Genomic DNA, 21,702 nt, shown 5'->3' on the forward strand with positions numbered 1-21,702 from the left:
ATGTGGCTTGTGGACAGCTGAACACTGCGCTGGGAAAAATTTTAGTACGCCGCGGACAACTGAGTAGGCGAATGGGTGCACCTTACCCCTTCTGAAATGGGGACAGCTAGATGCTGCGCTGGGAAAAATTTCAGTACGCTGTGGACGCAGTCTCGTGCCTGCGTCCTGGGGGGGGATTGGACAGCATTGCCAGCATGTAACACAGAAGAAGAGGCAGTGGTGTCACCCGCAGGTGGTGATTGGCCTTTGTTCCACAAACCGGGGTGCTTAGTTAAGATGTGCCAGCACGAGTGCCTTGCTGATTATGGTCTGGCCCAACTAAATTGTTAGGGGGGGGTGACCACCAGACTCTTGCCCACAATTTGGCTTAATAGTGTGACCTGGGAGCCTCAGATGCATCCATGTATGCTGCCCCTGCTGTTCCCCATCCATTTCTGTGGTGTTTCCATCACTTTCTGATGTTTTCAGGTGAATCACACACCCTCCCCTATGCAGAGCATGGGTTACCTTGAAAAATGCTCGAGTCTCCCATTGACTTCAATGGGGTTCGTTACTCGAAACGAGCTCTCGAGCATTACGAAAAGTAACAAGCACCCCAGCATTTTGGTGCTCGCTAATCTCTAGTGGTGACAGAATAGTGACAGGTGACATAGGTGAGAAGTGGCGATAGGATGGCGGCCCAGGGGGCAGATGCGGCCCTAGAGGGTCCTGCTGACCCCTGTCTAGTAGATAGAAAGGGCTGCGGGTCATCAAGGCTCCTCGCTCCACACTCATCCAGGGGGGCAGATGCGGCCCTAGAGGGTCCTGCTGACCCCTGTCTAGTAGATAGAAAGGGCTGCAGGTCATCAGGGCTCCTCGCTCCGCACTCATCCAGGGGGGCAGATGTGGCTCTAGAGGGTCCTGCTGACCCCTGTCTAGTAGATATAAAGGACTGCAGGTCATCAGGGCTCCTCGCTCCGCACTCATCCAGGGGGGCAGATGTGGCTCTAGAGGGTCCTGCTGTCCCCGTCTAGTAGATATAAAGGACTGCAGGTCATCAGGGCTCCTCGCTCCGCACTCATCCAGTAGGAGGACAAGTTCAGCTTTCAGCTCTACAAATAGATCTTCTCTCCTAAATGTTTCCTCCAACCACATCAGACGGCTCTCCGAATTACTGATATCAGGATGTAATAAGAGGAGCCGGAGGACCTTCTAACACCTCCATTCAGGAGAGAAGAGCCGGACTACTGACTCCACAGGAAGGAGCTCCTTCTACCCTCCAGTCATAGCCCTCCCAGCAGCCCCCTCTCTCCACACAACTGCAGTAGCCCCTCCCCTTCCAGTCATGTGACCTCAGACCATGTGACTTCCTGTCCTCAGACCTCCTAGGAGCCCCTCCATTCCAGCATCTACCCCGGTGGAGGTACGGGAGGGTTCTGCCATCAGCAGGCCGTATGATGGGTCCTCATGAAGGAGCCGGCGCCCCTTGGTGGATGACGGGAATCACTGATGGAAGTTACCAGCTGTAACCCTTTCACTGCCTGAGAGGTGACATGTGTTCCTCATACAGCAGGGGGGACAATTAGGAGTTTAAGGGTTAATCACTGTAACTCTGCACTGGGTACTGAGTCCTATAGGGGCTGTGAGGAAGGGGCCCACTGAGGGATCTCCGACAGACGGCAGCTCAGGGGCTTTCTGCAGTGACAGGAAGAAGGCGGCACGTTGTCATCTGTAGGTCGCTGTGAGTCTCCCACACAGGGAGGCGCCGTCTATGGAGAGCAGCGCCATTGTTTATTACAGTCACTGCAAGTCAGAAGTTGTAGAAGAGGAGAAAAACCTGCGGAACGTCCGGAGCGAACGCAGAAATTGTAGGGAGCAACACGGAGGATCCACCGGTGAGCGACATAACTCTATCCGCCATCAGGACCATAGAAGACGTGTGTGATGTCACCGGTCACTATTATGTCACTACCGTCACCACTATCTGATGTCACCGGTCACTATTCTGTCACTACTGTCACCACTATCTGATGTCACGGGTCACTATTCTGTCACCACTGTCACTACTATCTGATGTCAACGGTCACTATTCTGTCACTACTGTCACCACTATCTGATGTCACCGGTCACTATTCTGTCACTACTGTCACCACTATCAGATGTCACCGGTCACTATTCTGTCACTATTCGGTCACCACTGTCTGATGTCACCGGTCACTATTCTGTCACTACTGTCACCACTATCTGATGTCACCGGTCACTATTCTGTCACTACTGTCACCACTATCTGATGTCACCGGTCACTATTCTGTCACTACTGTCACCACTATCTGATGTCACCGGTCACTATTCTGTCACTACAGTCACCACTATCTGATGTCACCGGTCACTATGATGTCACTACAGTCACCACTATCTGATGTCACCGGTCACTATTCTGTCACTACCGTCACCACTATCTGATGTCACCGGTCACTATTCTGTCACTACTGTCACCCCTATCTGATGTCAACGGTCACTATTCTGTCACTACAGTCACCACTGTCTGATGTCACCTGTCACTATTCTGTCACTACCGTCACCACTATCTGATGTCACTTGTCACTATTCTGTCACTACTGTCACCACTATCTGATGTCAACGGTCACTATTCTGTCACCACTATCTGATGTCACCGGTCACTATTCTGTCACTACTGTCACAGCTATCTTATGTCACCGGTCACTATTCTGTCACTACAGTCACCACTATCTGATGTCACCTGTCACTATTCTGTCACTACCGTCACCACTATCTGATGTCACCGGTCACTATGATGTCACTACTGTCACCACTATCTGATGTCACCTGTCACTACTACTACCCCCAGCAGATAGATACTGTAGGCAGCGTATAATATTATGTATACTGTTTCCCTCTGTCACTATTCGGTCACCACTATCTGATGTCACCTGTCACTATTCTGCCACTACTGTCACCACTATCTGATGTCACCGGTCACTATTATGTCACTACTGTCACCACTATCTGATGTCACCGGTCACTATTCTGTCACTACTGTCACCACTATCTGATGTCACCTGTCACTATTCTGTCACTACTGTCACCACTATCTGATGTCACCGGTCACTATTATGTCACTACTGTCACCACTTTCTGATGTCACCGGTCACTATTCTGCCACTACTGTCACCACTATCTGATGTCACCGGTCACTATTATGTCCGTACTGTCACCACTATCTGATGTCACCGGTCACTATTCTGTCACTACCGTCACCACTGTCTGATGTCACCGGTCACTATTCTGTCACTACTGTCACAGCTATCTTATGTCATCGGTCACTATTCTGTCACTACCGTCACCACTATCTGATGTCACCTGTCACTATTCTGTCACTACCGTCACCACTATCTGATGTCACCGGTCACTATTCTGTCACTACAGTCACCACTATCTGATGTCACCGGTCACTATGATGTCACTACAGTCACCACTATCTGATGTCACCAGTCACTATTCTGTCACTACAGTCACCACTATCTGATGTCACCTGTCACTATTCTGTCACTACCGTCACCACTATCTGATGTCACCGGTCACTATTCTGTCACTACAGTCACCACTATCTGATGTCACCGGTCACTATGATGTCACTACTGTCACCACTATCTGATGTCACCGATCACTATGATGTCCTTACAGTCACCACTATCTGATGTCACCGGTCACTTTGATGTCACCACAGTCACCACTATCTGATGTCACCGGTCACTATTCTGTCACTACAGTCACCACTATCTGATGTCACCTGTCACTACTACTACCCCCAGCAGATAGATACTGTAGGCAGCGTATAATATTATGTATACTGTTTCCCTCTGGCGCTATCACGGCGCTGATGCAACAGAGACAGCAGATCCAGGAAACAATTTTGTGCAAGGCTGCTGTAACGCTTAGCTGCGTATTAATTAGGACTACTACCCCCAGCAGATAGATACTGTAGGCAGCGTATAATATTATGTATACTCTTTCCCTCTGGCGGGATGACAGCGCTGATGTAACAGAGACAGCAGATCCAGGAAACAATTTTGCGCAAGCCTGCTGTAACGCTTAGCTGCGTAATAATTAGGACTACTACCCCCAGCAGACACGCAGTAAACTGAAGATGGTTACAGGCAGCCCAAATATAGTATTTTTCCCCAATTTTTTGGAAAAAGCCGACTGCCTATATAGCCAGTATATCTCTTTCCCTGCCTCACCAGTACTGGCCCTATACTCTGTACAAGGACTGCAGACTGAGGACGCAATGCTCTGCACGGCCGATATACAAAAAAAAGATAATTGTGCAACACTGCTAAAAGCAGCCTCCACAGTACTGCACACGGTCAGATGTGGCCCTAAGAAGGACCGTTGGGGTTCTTGAAGCCTAAAATCACTCCTAACACTCTCCCTATAGCAGCTCCAGCATCAGCAGCACTGTCCCTGATCTCTGTCAGAATGCATCTGTGGCGAGCCGCGGGAGGGGCCGATTTATATACTCGGGTGACACCTGATCTCCCCAGCCACTCACTGCAGGGGGTGGTATAGGGCTTGAACGTCGCAGGGGGAAGTTGTAATGCCTTCCCTGTCTTTCTATTGGCCAGAAAAGCGCGCTAACGTCTCAGAGATTAAAGTGAAAGTAACCCGAACATCGCGTGGTGCTCGTTACGAGTAACGAGCATCTCGAACACGCTAATACTCGAACGAGCATCAAGCTCGGACGAGTACGTTCGCTCATCTCTAATTATATGGTATCTTTAAAGAATAGAACTCCTCCCTCAAAAAACAAGCCCTTCTGTAGTTATGTCACTAAGGACATTAAAATTTAGCACTTTGTTTTTTTTTTAAGTGGAGAGGCATACATTTTAATGAGAAGTAAAGGCTGCTGTGGGAAGGGGTTAATATGTCCTCAAATGTTTCCCCTTTCTTCCTGCAGTACATGTATTCTATACATGGCAATCTGTGTGGTTTTTATATTGTCTCCTCTTCTCTCCATTCAGATCCTCTAATATTTTCTGTGTAAGATATTTTTGCTGATTGACCCGTTCAGGACAGAAACAAGATGGCGGAGAGTATATTAAATCTCACCCTAGAGATACTGTTCCAGCTTACTGGGGAGGTGAGAGATTCTGATGATGTCACATTACATCATTCTTATCTTTGGTAATAACAGATGATGTCACTGGAGAGGGGGGGGGGAGATTCTGATGATGTCACATTGCATCATTCTTATCTATGGTAATAACAGATGATGTCACTGGAGAGGGGAGAGATTCTGATGATGTCACATTATATCATTCTTAGCTATGGTAATAACAGATGATGTCACTGGAGAGGGGAGAGATTCTGATGATGTCACATTACATCATTCTCATCTATGGTAATAACAGATGATGTCACTGGAGAGGGGAGAGATTCTGATGATGTCACATTATATCATTCTTAGCTATGGTAATAACTGTTGATGTCACTGGAGAGGTGATGGACTTTGGAAATGTCTGCAGTGATATTTATTAATGTCTCCTCATATACAGGATTACACAGTAGTGAAGAAGACCTCTAGCGATGGCTGTTGGGCCCCTATGTATGATGGATGGGGAAGACCCCTGAGCCCAACCACATGGCCTCCACCTCACCCGCTGATACGTGAGGACATCAATGTACAGAAGATTCTAGAACTCACCAACAAGATGATTGAGCTGCTGACTGGAGAGGTGACGCTGCAGGGAATGCTGGGACATTATACAGTAACAGCACTGGAGGCTTCTGGGTAATGACTGTATATTGTGTTATATCCCAGGTTCATATAAGGTGTCAGGATGTCGCTGTCTATTTCTCCATGGAGGAGTGGGAGTATTTAGAAGGACACAAGGATCTGTACAAGGAGGCCATGATGGAGACCCGCCAGCCGCTCCCATCACCAGGTAATAGCCATGTAAGTAGGCGGCCCCTAGCTAGGGAGGAAGCGGGGCATGTGCCCCTACCACTCTTGAGAAGGATAGCAATTGTTGATTACAGTCAGTGTATATCAGAAGGCCTACATATTACCGTGTTTCCCTGAAAGTACGTCCTACCCTGATACTAAGACTTACCAGGTTTTCAGGGGAGGCTTGAAATATAAGGCCTCCTCCCAAAAAAAGACCTAGGTAACGTGCAGCCGCCCCCCCCCCCCCCCCCAAAAGGTAATACTCACCTAGTCTGCGGCGTCCCAATGGTCTACCCCGCCACGAGCAAAGCGAGCGCTGTGATTGGCTGATCAAGCGCCAGTAGCCAATCACAGCCAGGAACTCAATGAGCCAATCACTGCCACTCAGTGATGTCATCGGGGACCATCGGGACGCCGCAGACCAGGTAAGTATAAGCCCCCCCACCCTGAAAATAAGACACTGTGCCTCTTTTAGGGCAAAAATTAATATAAGACAGTGTCTTATTTTTGGGGAAACGCTGTACTAATCACTGATAGATAAGCACACTGATCATACAGTGACACTAGTAGCTGACTGTGCAGCGGACGGCTGCTGTATCTTCCAGTAGCAGGAGAATCTGGCTACAGATGTCTGCTCTACTAGCCCTCTACAGTATCAGGCGGCGGTGCAGGGCTGGAGAAGTGCCTTGGCCCATGCTCCCCCCACCCCCCAACTATCACCACCAGCTCCTCCTCCACTTTGCCTGTAGTGCTTGCAGGACCGGAGGAGGAGCGATCTACCATCACCAGTAAGAGCTGCTAGGTTGTATCTACAGAGTGGGAATCCTGCTTGGTGGGACTTGTGAGCGATAATGACTATCGTTGCCATTGTCCTTTTAGTTTCAAATTGTCCTTTCCTGGCTCTCCCCTAATTAGTACAAACCCTCTTTAATTGTTTAAGGTGTCCCATTATGGTTAGGGCTACATGGAGACTTAGTCCGCCGCATGTGAACATAATGGCAGTCAGTATGGTTGTGTTGCAACCATTAATTTGCCGTGACCCTACAATCACATGAAGTTCACTGAGTTCGGACTTGTGATTGTAAGGTCATAGATTTGGCAAACTGCCATCCACAAGGTGACCGCATTCACCTTCACATAAGTGGTGGATGAAGGCGCCGCGGATATCACCTATCTGGATGTCAGTGAAGCCGCTGATACAGTTCCACATAGAGCACTCCTAGATTAGTTATTGAGTGTGATACTGAACCCTTGGATAGTCCGGTGGATCCGTAGTCGGTTATATGATAGATATCAGAGTGCTGTTGGTAACGGAGTGTATTCTGAACAGGGGGAATTACAAGTGGTGACCACAAGGGGCTGTCGGGGGTCCTATTCTTCATAGTATGTTGGTAGGTGACATAGGAGAAGGTGTAATAGGGTTACTGATGACACCAAAGTGTACAATAGGGTTGGTGCTCCTGGGGGGTCCTGAGCGTGGAGAACGATTTAGCCCTCCTGCATAAATGTATACAACCTAGGAATATTGGAGCAAAATATTTAATACGGTGTATATAAATCCCACAGTCCTGAATCTGTACCCTACAAGAGCACACAGGCATAAGGCGGTACAGCAGCCGACTAATTAGTAACTTCCGCAGCAGCAATTATATAAAAGTCGCTAATGGTATACATATCTATTCTACGCATAAGTAATATAATAAATCCCGGTTGCATCTCACAACCAGCAGCACGTATTCTACGTATAAGGTCGCCTGCACACAAACAGGTCAGATTCCACAAGCGGATTCTTACCGCGAAAGACCAGCTATTTACCATGAGACAAATTGCAAGTGCTTGTGGACCTTTATCTGCACAGATATACACAGATGCACAGCATATCATCCACGTAGAAAATGGTTTAAAAGCAGGTGATTACATAAGAAAGTTGCCCAACCCCCTGGAAAAAGATTACTGTCCAGACGGCATTCTCTAGTGTTTTTGTGGTGGTGAGAGATTAGAACCACCTTCAGAATGGCATACTGCTCTCTTGGCTCAGTACCATGGTCTGGATGGCACATCCTCTCTTGATTTGGCGCTCCTATTGATTTCAATAGAAGAGAAACTCTGACTTCCTCCTCTAACCACTGATGATGAAGTCTGGCCCATGGTAGTTACAGGAAATGCACACAAGGTGACCGGGCTCAGGACGCCCCCTCCAGACCACCAATAGAGAGTATAATCTGATCATCCAAAAAGGACAAGCAACTCCAAATGTTTCATTGTCCTCCATCCAGAGACAGGTGACACCGGCATTACAGACCCCTGTGTCTGTCGGAAACATTTCCAGGTTCTTGGCTAAAGGACATTTGGGCCCCAGGCACCCATTATGTCTACTGGCTTTGATACCTACCTTCGCCTCTTTTTGCAGTGGTGTTGTGAATAATGTAACTGGACTGTTTCAGAGTGAAACTGGGTTGTCTACAGCAATGAATCCTGGTTTAGTTTGGGCACTGAGGACAGATGTGTTTGTGTCTGGAGACTTAGGAGAGCACCATAATCCTGCCATTGCTATGAAGTGGCACACTGCCCTCAATAATAGTTGAACAATATGTTCAGGACATCCTTCAGCCACATGTGTTGCCTCTTATGGTAGGGCTTCCAGGGGGTATATTCAAGCAGGATATCGCTCAGACGCACACAAGGGTGTCACAGAAATGCCTTGATATCCTTGCCACCCAGTCACCAAATGTATTGCCAATACAACATGTATGGGACATCTGGGATGCCAGCTTCAATAGCCTATGAGTTTGCACAAATTAGAGGCTCATTTACAGCAAATATGGACTGATATGCCGCAAGATACCATTCAGAACCTGTATACCACCCGTATCACATCTTGTATCCTAGCCAAAAGTGGTCTAACAGGGTAGTAGAGCTTCTATGCCTGCCCCTATCACATCTTGTGTCCAAACTAGAGGCAGCCCAACAGGGTACCCGAGCCTCCATACAAGGTTGAGTAGACTGGCTATGGGGCCCTTACATATTCTTCTCCCCACAGTTTAAGGCCTCATGTCCAGGGGTAGTTCAGGTTCTGTTGGCGGGATCCCCGCAGCGGGATCCCACCCTGCCCGTGGCATGAGGACATTACTTACCACTTCACAGAGGCAGAAAGGTCCCAGACACAATTATTCTAGCTTACTAATAGAGCTCATGAACTGAAAATGCTAAAAATTAACTTTTATTAAGTACTAGCTTACCCGTCGCGCGTTGCTGCGAAGACAGACATACATGCATTCGTTTTTATATATCTAGATAACAACCAATCACAGCGCAGCTTTCATGTTGCCTCAGCGGTATAATTTATAACAACCAATCACAGCACAGCTTTCATGTTACCTCAGCAGTTAGAGAAATAGCAACCAATCACAGCACAGCTTTCATTTTACCTCAGCATTCTCAATATCCAGCAATTGTCTTGCGAAACGTTCGGCGGATGCATCATTTTGTAGTTGAACACTCATCCCGTTGCTCGTAATGCCTTTTGCTTTCGTGCTTGAGATGGAAATCAAACGATCTTTGTCTGGGGGGCATAACTGTCGACGATGCTCGCACACGCGCCACCTATTGTAGGATAGATGTACTATGCCAGTAATCTTCCCAGGAGTGTACTCAACAACTTCCCAAAGTTTCATGGCGATTGGATGAACGGTGTAGTAAAGCATAAAGAACAGACAGACAGTCATGCATTTATATATATAGATGACATCAGGAAGTGAGAGAATTAGATTCCGTACGTAAAATTTGGACGCTAATTCTTTTGCGCTTAGAATTGAATAATCGAGTTGGGACCCATTAACGTTTCCTATTTATGACATAATCAATGCTCGTGCCAAATTTCAAGTTTCTATGACATTGGGAAGCGAGAAAATTAGATTCCGTACGTAAAATTTGGATGCTAATTCTTTGGCGCTGAGAATTGAATAATCGAGTTGGGACCCATTAGCTTTTCCTATTTATGACATAATCAATGCTTGTGCCAAATTTCAAGCTTCTATGACATTGGAAAGTGAAAGAATTAGATTCCGTACGTAAAATTTGGATGCTAATTCTTTGGCGCTTAGAATTGAATAATCGAGTTGGGACCCATTAACTTTTCCTATTTATGACATAATCAATGCTCGTGCCAAATTTCAAGTTTCTATGACACTGGGAAGCGAGAAAATTAGATTCCGTACGTAAAATTTGGACGCTAATTCTTTGGCGCTGAGAATTGAATAATCGAGTTGGGACCCATTAGCTTTTCCTATTTATGACATAATCAATGCTCGTGCCAAATTTCCTGTTTCTATGACATTGGGAAGCGAGAAAATTAGATTCCGTACGTAAAATTTGGACACTAATTCTTTTGCGCATAGAATTGAATAATGGAGTTGGGACCCATTACCTTTTCCTATTTATGACATAATCAATGCCCGTGCCAAATTTCATGTTTCTACAACATCGGGAAGTGAGAGAATTAGTGGCAATGATGGAAATCGAACGATCTACGTGGGGGGGGGCGTAACTGTCGACGATGCTCGCACGCGCACCATTTATCATAGAATATTTGTGCTATGCCTATAATCTTCCCAGGAGTGTACCCAACAACTTCCCAAAGTTTCATGGCGATCGGATGAATGGTGTAGTAGCGCATAAAGGACAAACAGACAGACATACATTCAATTTTATATATATAGATATGTTAAAAACTATACACGAACAGACAAACATATATTTTACTAGTAGATAATGAGATAGACAAAATTACTAGTTGGTCACAGTGACGGATCAGTGACGTTTATAATGAGACTGTTGGTATATGATTCTTCTTGAACAGAATTGTAACCCACAAAGTAGAGGCTATTCGTGACCAACGGGTCATAGATTTTAATAAATCGTAGTCAACCAGATTTGTGTGGATCTATCGTAAACCGTTCTATAGCAGAATGCACAGTATCGTTGCATATCATAGAATAAGCCCTCAAAATTGCCCTCAGGGGCTAAGATTCTCTCCAGCTGTCTTAAACTGGGAGGAGGCTAACATACGTATAAAGTCAATTTGTTGCGGCGGACTATGGATGAAAGAGTCCCTAGATTAAACTTGGTAGAGAGTACTACATGTACTAAATACTCTACTACAACGTCTGGTTGCTTAGGTACGGAATACTGGTGTGAACAATCTATCTCACAGCCAGTCACTAATAGTAGCATAGATTATGTGATCCCTACGATGAATAGTTAGTAGGTTAAGGCCAAAATGGCATGCATCACTAAAGAGCTACCAATTGCGCCGAACGCTAACTGCTAGATAACTTTCAGAGTGAACTTAAAGGGGTTGTCTCGCGAAAGCAAGTGGGGTTATACACTTCTGTATGGCCATATTAATGCACTTTGTAATGTACATCATGCATTAATTATGAGCCATACAGAAGTTAATCACTTACCTTTCCTGCGCTGGCGTCCCCGTCTCCATGGCTCCGTCTAATTTCAGCATCTAAGGGTCTTCTCCCATCTCTTCGGTTGCGCAGAAGGGTCTTCTCCCATCTCTTCGGTCCGGCACGAGCGGCATTCTGGCTCCGCCCCCTTCTACGCGTCATCGTGTGGCTCCGCCCCCGTCACGTGTGCCGATTCCAGCCCCTTTAAATCCTTCCAGTCCTTCCAGGCTCAATAGGTTAAGCTACCCTCATAATACTAGTTCCAAAGAGTCTACTGCTGTTAAGAGTAGGTAAGATGCCTCCCTAACAGGAAATAAATAAAATAAAGCAAGTGAAGCACAGAAGCGACGGCATGACAGCCCGCGGAACACTCTGGGTTACAGTTTCATGTGTGCCACAGATCGGACAGTTTACATTGACTTCAATTGAAGCTGTCCCTGCGTGATCCACGGCAAAATAAAGCAGGCTTCGATTTGTTTTCCGGACCAGAAGCTCCGCGAAACAAATCTGCATGCTATAATTAAGGTGTGGATGCCCATGATATTCTATGGGTGGCTTGAACTCCGGATCCTCCATGTGGGTGCCCCATGTGGATCCTGGAAATTCAAACCCGCCCGTGATATGAGCCCTAAACCATGCCAATTATTTTTTCGTGCATTACAATGACATTAAAATATCAAGAACAAGTTGTGAGTAATACTAAAGTTGGGATAAAACAGTTTTGAGCAAAACAAGATGGTGGTAGATAGTGAGGGCACCCAGGCCCGTACCATCTAATATAAATAAGCCTCCATGCTTTTTCTTGCACCACACTTTGCCCCTTTGCAGTAACTTTGGTGTATGAGGTTGATGTCCTTAGATGACACACACGCTCATCGGTGCTGTAATATCGTCATGTGAGTTTAATACAGTCAGGGACTGTCAGGCGGGGTGAAAGTTACAATGTTAAAGGGGTTGTCCCGCGAAACAAAGTTGGGGTATACACTTCTGTATGGCCATATTAATGCACTTTGTAATGTACATCGTGCATTAATTATGAGCCATACAGAAGTTATTCACTTACCTGTTACGTTGCTGGCGTCCCCGTCTCCATGGTGCCATCTAATTTTCAGCGTCTAATCGCCCGATTAGACGCGCTTGCGCAGTCCGGTCTTCTCCGTGTTGAATGGGGCTGCTCGTGCTGGAGAGCGCTCCTCGTAGCTCCGCCCCGTCACGTGTGCCGATTCCAGCCAATCAGGAGGCTGGAATCGGCAATGGACCGCACAGAAGACCTGCGGTCCACCGAGGGTGAAGATCCTGGCGGCCATCTTCGCAAGGTAAGTAAGAAGTCACCGGAGCGCGGGGATTCGGGTAAGTACTATCCGTTTCTTTTTTTCAACACATGCATCGGGTTTGTCTCGCGCCGAACGGGGGGGCTATTGAAAAAAAAAAAAAAACGTTTCGGCGTGGGACAACCCCTTTAAGTCTATGGGGGTGCTGCTGTGCTTCAGGCATGCGCTGGAATGAGTGAAGCTTTGCTAAGCAACACAGCATACACACTGCTAAGCTGTACCATACACTGCCCAACCAAGAGCGATAGAGAGACAGAGAGAGCAATAGAGAGACCATGAGAGAAAGCAATAGAATGACAGCATTAGAGAGAGCGTGACAGCGGCAGAGAGAGACAGGGACAGAAAAGAGAGACAGTGACAGAGAATCCAGAAAAACAATCCAGTAGCAATACAAAGCCCCAACACGGTGAGGAAATGCAAGCCACTGAAATAAGAGCCTGAGCCTCCAGGCTCAATAGACAGTCCCAAAGATGAAAACAGTGGCAGCATGCAAAAATCTCATAAAATAGTTATGATCTTTATTATTCCATGATCATTGCTTAAAAAGGGTAGGCTACATTTCGGCCCAAACGAGGCCTTTTTTCAAGCTTAAAAAATACATCATTTGGGCCGAAACGTAGCCTACCCTTTTTAAGCAATGATCATGGAATAATAAAGATCACAACTATGTTATGAGATTTTTGCATGCTGCCACTGTTTTCATCTTAGAGAGAGAGTCACAGAGAGGGCAATAGAGACAGACAGAGAGAGGCAGACACAGAGAGGGACAGACAATGAGATTACCTTACATGATCTAGACTCAATGTTTCTTAATACATTCCAGAATTGTATTTGCTGCTGCATCACATTGTTGACTCATGTTCAGTCTATGATCTATTAGTATACCCAAGTCTTTTTTACATGTGATGCTGCTTAGCCCGATTTCTCCCGTTCTGTATGTGCTTATTTAATTTTTTTTGCCCAGATGTAGGACTTTGCATTTCTTCTTGTTAAATACCATTCTGTTAGTAGACATTCACTATTCAAGCTTTTCTACATCCTTTTGAATACTATCTCTCTCTTCCCTAGTGTTAACTATCCCTCCAAGATGTTACGATCGTGTGGGTAAAACTAAGCACGGGGCCCACACGATCATCCCCAAAGAGGGAGTGGATGGGATGGACGCACACAGGTTGCACACGGGTTTCAGGCAACTGACCCTCTTCTACACAGGAGGATGGCATGGCCCTACCTAAGCGGGGGACCTTGCCCCAATAAGGGCAGCCCAGCGGTCTTCGGATATGGGCCCTAGCTGATCCTAGTAGCCACGCACCAGAACAGGACACATTCACATGCCAAATGACAGGGACTGAACAACAGGACACACAGAGCCAGAATACACAGCATACAAAATGCAACCACTAGTAACAGATGATAAGCTGAATATAAATACCAGGTGTTAGTTGACATTTTGTACAAAACGTGAAAGCTAGCGGGCCAACTTCACAGCTCCTGGTTACACCGCTAGTCCCTACACTAACCAGGAATCCAGCAGAACAGGACAGAGTTCACACAGAACGCTGCAACAGAACAGGACACAGATCGCAGGTCATACAGCAGGCTAACACAAAACTGACAGAATATAAACGTACAAACGGACATGAACCAGCAAGACACAGATCACACCGCAAGCTTGCATAAGAAACAGGGCACACAGCAAGCTGACAGAAAATTGACAGGAAATAAACGTACAAACGAACATAAACCAGCAGGTCACAGATGACATAGCAAGCTTGCAACAGGACAGACAACCAGGGCACGGACTCTACCGGCACAGACTCGCCCAGAGCTCACATGAACATAGATGAAACTCACAGCAAGTATGTGTCCTCATACCAGGGGGGATAGACAGTCAGCCACAGAGCTGACATATGGGACTGTGTCAGGGATCCACCAACTGGCACACTGGAAGCAGAGAGACAACAGACCTACTTGCAAACACAGATCAGAGTGCGAACAAGCTGACCATGACTGATAACAAGTTACAGAACACAGAAGTAACATGACTTCTCACCTTGGGACCCAGCGAGAGACTGGGTCAGGAGCTGGGTTTATATGTGAGCACAGACTCAGGAGATTGGCTAGCAGGAAGTACCACACCCAGCCAGCTCAATTAACCCTCAACCACCTGTAGCTGTGCTGCTAGGAAGCTTAGAACTACAGATCCCAGCAGCACACATAACACTAGATTTGTGTCATCAGCAAATTTGATCAGTTTCCCCTCAATTCCCTCCTCCAGATCATTTATAAAAATGTTGACCTCACTGGGCCTAGGATAGAGCCTTGTGGTACCTCACTTGATACATTCTTTCACTTGGATGTGCAGCCATTTATGACCACTCTTTGAGCATGATCACTCAGCCAGTTGTGAGTCCACCCAACAGTTTCCTTGTCAATCCCATATAAGGTCATCTTTTCAATAAGTATGGTATGAGATACTTAGTATATCTTGACTTTAGTAAAGCATTTTACAATGTCCACTGCATTTCCCTGATCGAGCCAGTCGGTGATTCTGTCATAGAAAGAAATTAGATTTGTCTGGCATGACTTCGTTATTACAAGCCCATACTGGCTCTGGTTAATTAATCCATTTTTATCCAAGCACTTCCATACATGCTGTTTAATAATTTGTTTAAAGATCTTTCCCGGTATAAAAGTCAGGCTCACAGGCCTGTAGTTTCCTGGATCCACTTTCTTTCCTTTTTTGAAGATTGGAAAAGGTCAAATGTTGTTCCTATCTTCTGGGACTTCTCCTATTCTCCAGAAATTTTCAAAGATTATGGCGAGCGGTTCAGCAATTACCTCTGCTGCTTCCTTTAATATACTGAGATGTAATTCATCTGGACCTGGAGACTTGAATTCATTTAAGTTAGCTAAGTGTTCCCTCACCATCTCTCTGCTTATAGATAGACTGCATTCTTTTATGCCCCCAATAGCACAGGGAAGATCAGTTGATGTTCCATCTACTTTATGAGAGAAAACGGATACAAAATAGGAATTTAAATGTTCAGCCTTCTCAACATCATTCTCAACCAATTCACCATTATCATCTTGTAAGCATCCAATAGCATCTTTGACTTTTCTTTTGCTTTTGACATACCCCTAAAATCCTTTTTATTGCTTTTGGCCTCTGTTGCAAGCCTCCATACATTATTAGCTTTAGCTTTTCTGACACTTGCCCTACAGTTTCTGCAGACTGCATTATATTCTTCTTTAGATATTTCCCACCTCTTCCCATTTGATGAACATATTTTTCATCTTCTTTAACATGTGTACAAGTTCTGTGTTCATCCATCCTGGTCTCTTTAAATGCTTCACATTCTTCCTTCTTTTAGGGATTGTTAACGATTGTGCTTTGAGAATCTCATTTCACAATATTACCCAACCTTCTTGGACATTTCTGTCCTTAAGAACATCCAGCCATTGGATTCTGTTATGTACACTGTTCAGGCACAATCTTCTGCTTCTGTGTATGGCATCCATATCTTCAGCTTGTCCAGGTGGCCTATAGTAAATGCCTACACTCGTGTCCTTTCCATTGTTCTCTCCTTGTATTCTTACCCAGTTTATACAGAACTCCCATGCTCTGAAGCTTGAATCTCTGTGGAGATGAATATTTTCCTAACATACAACACAACCCCTCCTCCCCTTTTTTAGGTCTGTTTCTTATAAATAAGTTTTATCCTTCAAGACTTGTATTCCAATCATGTTTATCAGTCCACCAAGTTTCCCTGATGCCTATGACATCATATTTCTCTTCCTGTGTTAGGAGCTCCAGTTCTCCTTCTTAGTTTCCCATGCTCTGTGCATTTGTGTAAAAACATGTTAGTTTGTGATCGGGGTCTCTTGCTCCTCTACTTTCCTTTTGAATTCTTTGTCTTTGTTCTTTCTTTACACGTCTAATAGCAAGGTTCTCAAATGTATTAATTAGCTGTATATTTTTATCTGGCCTTTCAATTCCCTTCCATATTGTTTTAGTTTAAAGCTCTCCTAATGAGTGAAGCAAGGCGCCCACTAAATTTATGCTTTCCTGTTTTTGTAAGGTGCAATCCGTCTCTAGCAAGCAGTCCATCATATAGGTAATTCACTCCATGTTCTAGGAATCCAAATTTTTGCTGACGGCACCATCGACATAGCCAGTTGTTCACCTCTAGAATCTTGTTCCATCTTCTTATTCCATGGCCATCCACTGGGAGGATGGATGAGAAGACTATCTGTACTCCTGTTTCCTTCACCTTTTTTCCAAGGTCTTCAAAAAAGTCTCTGCAGATAGTTGCAAGGTCATTTTTTGCAGTGTCACTTATATTAGTAGGAATTGGTGTTGTTCTGTAGGAATAAAGAGTCTTGACAGCCTATCAGACACAACTTTGATTTGTGACCCTGGAAGACAGCACACCTCTTGGGAGTTGTCAGGTCTGCAGACAGCGGTCTCTGTTTCTCTCAATAGGGAATCCCCAATAACCACCACTCTTTTTTTTTTTTCTTCACAACAGCACTTTTTTTTTCCATTCAAGAGGACTCTGTGTGCTTACTACACAGTTCTTTGTGGGTAGAGTCATTTCCTGCTGTACCTCTTTCTCTTTCTGCTCAGGAATCAGTACTAGGCTACCCTGCTGGGAAATCTTGTACTTGTTCCCAAGCAGTATGGCTACTGGCTGACTCCTGATCTTCCTGCTTCTTTGGGTCATATGCTTCCATGCCTTGGCTTCTGCTAGTACACTGGACATTTCTTTTCCTGTAACATTTTGAAGACTTCTACTCTGTCAAGGAAATCCTCATCTTCCTTAATAAGTTTTAATGTAGTTATTCTCTCCTGAAGACTCTGCACCTTTTCCTCCAGTAGAGTCACAAGCTTGCATTTCTGGCAGGTGAAGTTTGGCCTTTTTTTCTGGTAGGTCTGCATATACCATACGCTGTAGCTCACCATATGGCTCCTCTCCATGTTGTCATTTGATGTCCGCTTCTAAAAGTCAAGAATTGTAGTAAAGATACATAACCTATAATATACTACCAAGTGTACAACTTCGCAAGCTGTTAGGCACGCTGTCTGGCAATCACCTCTGAGCAGTTAGACCCGGCTAATCCAGGCAATCTTCCCATTTACAGTGATTCTTTTCTTCCCAGAATGCACAGGGAATATGCATATGATCTTCCTGCAGCTCCAATCTCTGGTCTGGCAATGTCCTCCGAGCAGCTAGACCTGGCTAATCCAGGCAATCTTCCCATTTCCAGTGATTCTTTTCTTCTTCCCAGAATGCACAGGGAATATGCACATGATCTTCCTGCAGCTCCAATCTCTGGTCTGGCGATGTCCTCCGAGCAGCTAGACCTGGCTAATCCCGGCAATCTTCCTGCTTACAGTGATTTTTTGCTCTTCCCAGAATGCACAGGGAATATGCAAATGATCTTCCTGCAGCTCCAATCTCTGGTCTTTTCGAAAATTAAAATGAAGAAAATAGACTGGATATTTTGTTTGAATACTCTAGTGAATAATGGCCTTAATGAGGTTTTGTAGAAGATCTAGAGGTGCTCCATCTCCATGACTATCTAGACATCTCCTAATCCAAATTATTCTCATTTTAATGACATTTTTCCCTCACTTCATCCTGCTCTATCCGTGATAGAATAAATATTTATCTACCATTGTATTATTTTTACTCCACATTTTGGTTTTACATGTTTTTAAAATCGTTTTATTTTTTTCCATTTAATTTATTTTCTGATTTATGTATTTTCTATACACCAAGTGTGACCACATGTTTTATGAGTGTTCATCCATTGCTGTTATCATTGATTGTATGTGTTTTTATTACCATCAATATAAGTGTATAGAATCATTGATTTCCTGTTACATAATATGCAAACATAGAGCAATGATGCAATTCCAGTCTTTGAAACATGCGCCCTGAACTGCTGACCGCTTCTTTCCGGTTCTGTGCTAACGTATAGAGTTCTAACCATAAGAACGTATGCTTCCTCTCCTCTACCGCATGTTTCCAGTCCTGCATTCATGTGCATGCAATGTGACGCACTTCAGTACGCACGGCTCCCCTCCTCTGATTATCACCAATGAATTCAAAGTAAACACTCCATAAAAACTGTTCTGTCACATTGTAATTCCAGTTGTGGTTGATAAAATAGAAAGTTTTTTCTGAAATGCGTTGCACGAATAACTGTTTCAGTGTCTGCAAATAAAGAAGTTTTAATCCACAACATGTGTATCAAAAACTGTGATTTTGTTTGACCTGGATACCTACGGTTCAGCAGTTCCTGAATCCCCCAAGTCAGTGAATACCTTCATAATTGTTTATGTATCTACTGCTTAGATACCTGCACCTTGAGAGCTGGAAATCATTTTTTTCTTTGGCTATTTGCTCATTGAATGGAGGTGGAGGGTACCAGAGATCTCTTCTGGCCACTTTCATCTATTCAAGGAAAATGGGTAGCCATTCATAGATGAACGACTACCTGTTCTCATGGACCAGCAGTTGCTTGGTTTTTAGTAAGCTCACTTGCCATTTCACAACCCATATTTACATGGGCCAACAGATGCCTGTAATGGCAATTATGAGAGATTGCTCTAGTGACTCTCGGCTTGTGTAAAAGTACCCATAGAAGATCGTTACGTTTCACTACATGACTTGTAATTGATATAAAAATGTTATAACATATCAGTATCATTTTTAAAGTTTTTATAGTATTAAAAAAAATCTTTTTTTTTTCTTGGCAGAATACAGAATCGGGATGTCGGGCGGATATCTGGTATCTGCAGAAGATTGGAGTGTTACTGAAGATACATATGAAGAGCCTGTCATTATCCCAGATATCACCTCAGACCTTCACAGCAAAGATCCATCATCTTATCCTCTTATACAGGTCTCATCTTCTGATTTATTACAGGCTGATAACCAGAAGAAAAGTCAAAGAAGGGGAGAACTTCAGGGAACTCACACAGGGGAGAATGCATTTTCATGTATAGAATGTGGGAAATGTTTTAGAGAGAAAGCAAATCTCATTGTACATCAACGAATTCACACAGGGGAAAAGCCATTTTCATGTTCAGAATGTGCTAAATGTTTTAACCGGAAAAAAAATCTTGTTAGACATCAGAGAACTCACACAGGGGAGAAGCCGTTTTCATGTCCACAATGTGGGAAATGTTTTACCCATAAATTTTATCTTGTTATGCATCAGAGAATTCACACAGGAGAGAAGCCGTTTTCATGTTCAGATTGTGGGAAATGCTTTAACCGTAAAAATAATCTTGATAGACATCAGAGAACTCACACAGGAGAGAAACCATTTTCATGTCCACAATGTGGGAAATGCTTTACCCATAAATTTTATCTTGTCACACATCAGCGATCTCATACAGGGGAGAAGCTGTTTCCATGCTCAGCATGTGAGAAATGTTTTTTTGTTAAAGCAGAGCTTGCAAGACATCTAAGAGTTCATACAGGGGAGAAGCCATTTTCATGTTCAAAATGTGGGAAATGTTTTCGAGATAAAACAGGTCTTGTTGTACATCAGAGATCTCACACAGGGGAGAAGCCGTTTTCATGTTCAGAATGTGGAAAAAGTTTTTCTGTTAAATCAGATCTTGCAAGACATCAAAGAATTCACACAGGGGAAAAGCCATTTATATGTTCAGAATGTGGGAAATGTTTTAGAGATAGATCAAATCTTGTTGTACATCAGAGAACTCATACAGGAGAGAAGCGGTTTTCATGTTCAGAATGTGGAAAATGTTTTATGGAGAAAGCAGGTCTTATTGTGCATCAGAGAATTCACACAGGGGAGAAACCATTTTCATGTACTAAATGTGGGAAATGTTTTAGAGATAAAACGGGTCTTGTTGTACATCAGAGATTTCACACTGGGGAGAAGCCGGTTTCATGTTCAGAATGTGGAAAATGTTTTAGAGATAAATCCGGTCTTGTTGTACATCAGAGAACTCATACAGGAGAGAAGCGGTTTTCTTGTTCAGAATGTGGGAAAGGTTTTGTGGAGAAAGCAGGTCTTGTTGCACATCAGAGAACTCACACAGGGGAGAAGCCATTTTCATGTTCAGAATGTGGGAAATGTTTTACCCTGTTAACAAATCTTGTTCGACACGAAAAAACTCATACAGGGGAGAAGACATTTTCTTGTTCAGTATGTGAGAAATGTTTCACACATAAATCAACACTTATTGCACATAAGAGAACTCACACAGGAGAGGGGCTGTTTTGAGGTTGAGAACGTGGGAAATATTTTGTCTGGAAAGCAGTTCTTGTTGTGCATCAAAGAATTCACAAAGGGGAGAAGCCGTTTCCATGTTCAGAAAATGTTTTACTTCTAAATCAGAACGTACAAAACATCTAAGAGCTCACACAAGAGAGAAGCCATCTTAATGTTCAGAATATGGGAAATTTTACTCAAGGAAAGGGAATCTCCAAACTACACAGGGGAGAATCTCTTATTTTTTAGAACTTATTTTAGTAGTAGGAGTAAAAAAAACACACGAGTAAGTGAAATCAATTCAGAGCACTAAATGATGAATAAGAAATGTATGTAATTACCAATAAACATCTGTAATCCAGCAGAGTGTGCATAAAATGTGTCACGGTGATACATATAACTGCATCTCAAAGTTTATTGGTAATTGTTAATAAATGCATTTTAAAAAGTGTATGTTTGTGTTGGGCCTTTCTTAGATCTTAAAGGGGTTGTCTCGCGAAATCAAGTGGGGTTCAGCACTTCTGTATGGCCATATTAATGCACTTTGTAATATACATCGTGCATTAAATATGAGCCATACAGAAGTTATTCACTTACCTGCTCCGTTGCTGGCGTCCCCGTCGCCATGGTTCCGTCTAATTTCGGTGTCTTCTTGCTTTTTTAGACGCGCTTGCGCAGATGTGTCTTCTCCCTTCGGCTCCTCTCGGCA

The 21,702-nt window shown here is 44.3% G+C and overlaps 1 protein-coding gene across 3 annotated transcripts; it reads left to right on the forward strand.

Annotated features, from left to right (window-relative positions):
• Positions 1 to 1,362: 1,362 nt before the first annotated feature.
• On the forward strand, positions 1,363 to 21,702 carry LOC136629007 (zinc finger protein 84-like). Of its 3 annotated transcripts, none has more exons than XM_066605108.1 (5): positions 1,363 to 1,874; positions 5,022 to 5,140; positions 5,556 to 5,735; positions 5,822 to 5,945; positions 19,504 to 21,702. In XM_066605108.1, exons 2-5 carry the CDS (start codon positions 5,084 to 5,086, stop codon positions 21,003 to 21,005), a joined length of 1,863 nt encoding a protein of 620 aa, XP_066461205.1. In that variant the 5' UTR covers positions 1,363 to 1,874; positions 5,022 to 5,083; the 3' UTR covers positions 21,006 to 21,702. The 3 variants fall into 3 exon arrangements, with proteins under 3 accessions (XP_066461205.1, XP_066461206.1, XP_066461207.1); XM_066605109.1 differs by having other exon boundaries at positions 1,363 to 1,527; XM_066605110.1 differs by lacking the exons at positions 1,363 to 1,874; positions 5,022 to 5,140; positions 5,556 to 5,735 and having other exon boundaries at positions 5,853 to 5,956.

Source organism: Eleutherodactylus coqui, chromosome 5 (genome assembly GCF_035609145.1).
Source record: "Eleutherodactylus coqui strain aEleCoq1 chromosome 5, aEleCoq1.hap1, whole genome shotgun sequence".
NCBI lineage: Eukaryota > Metazoa > Chordata > Amphibia > Anura > Eleutherodactylidae > Eleutherodactylus > Eleutherodactylus coqui.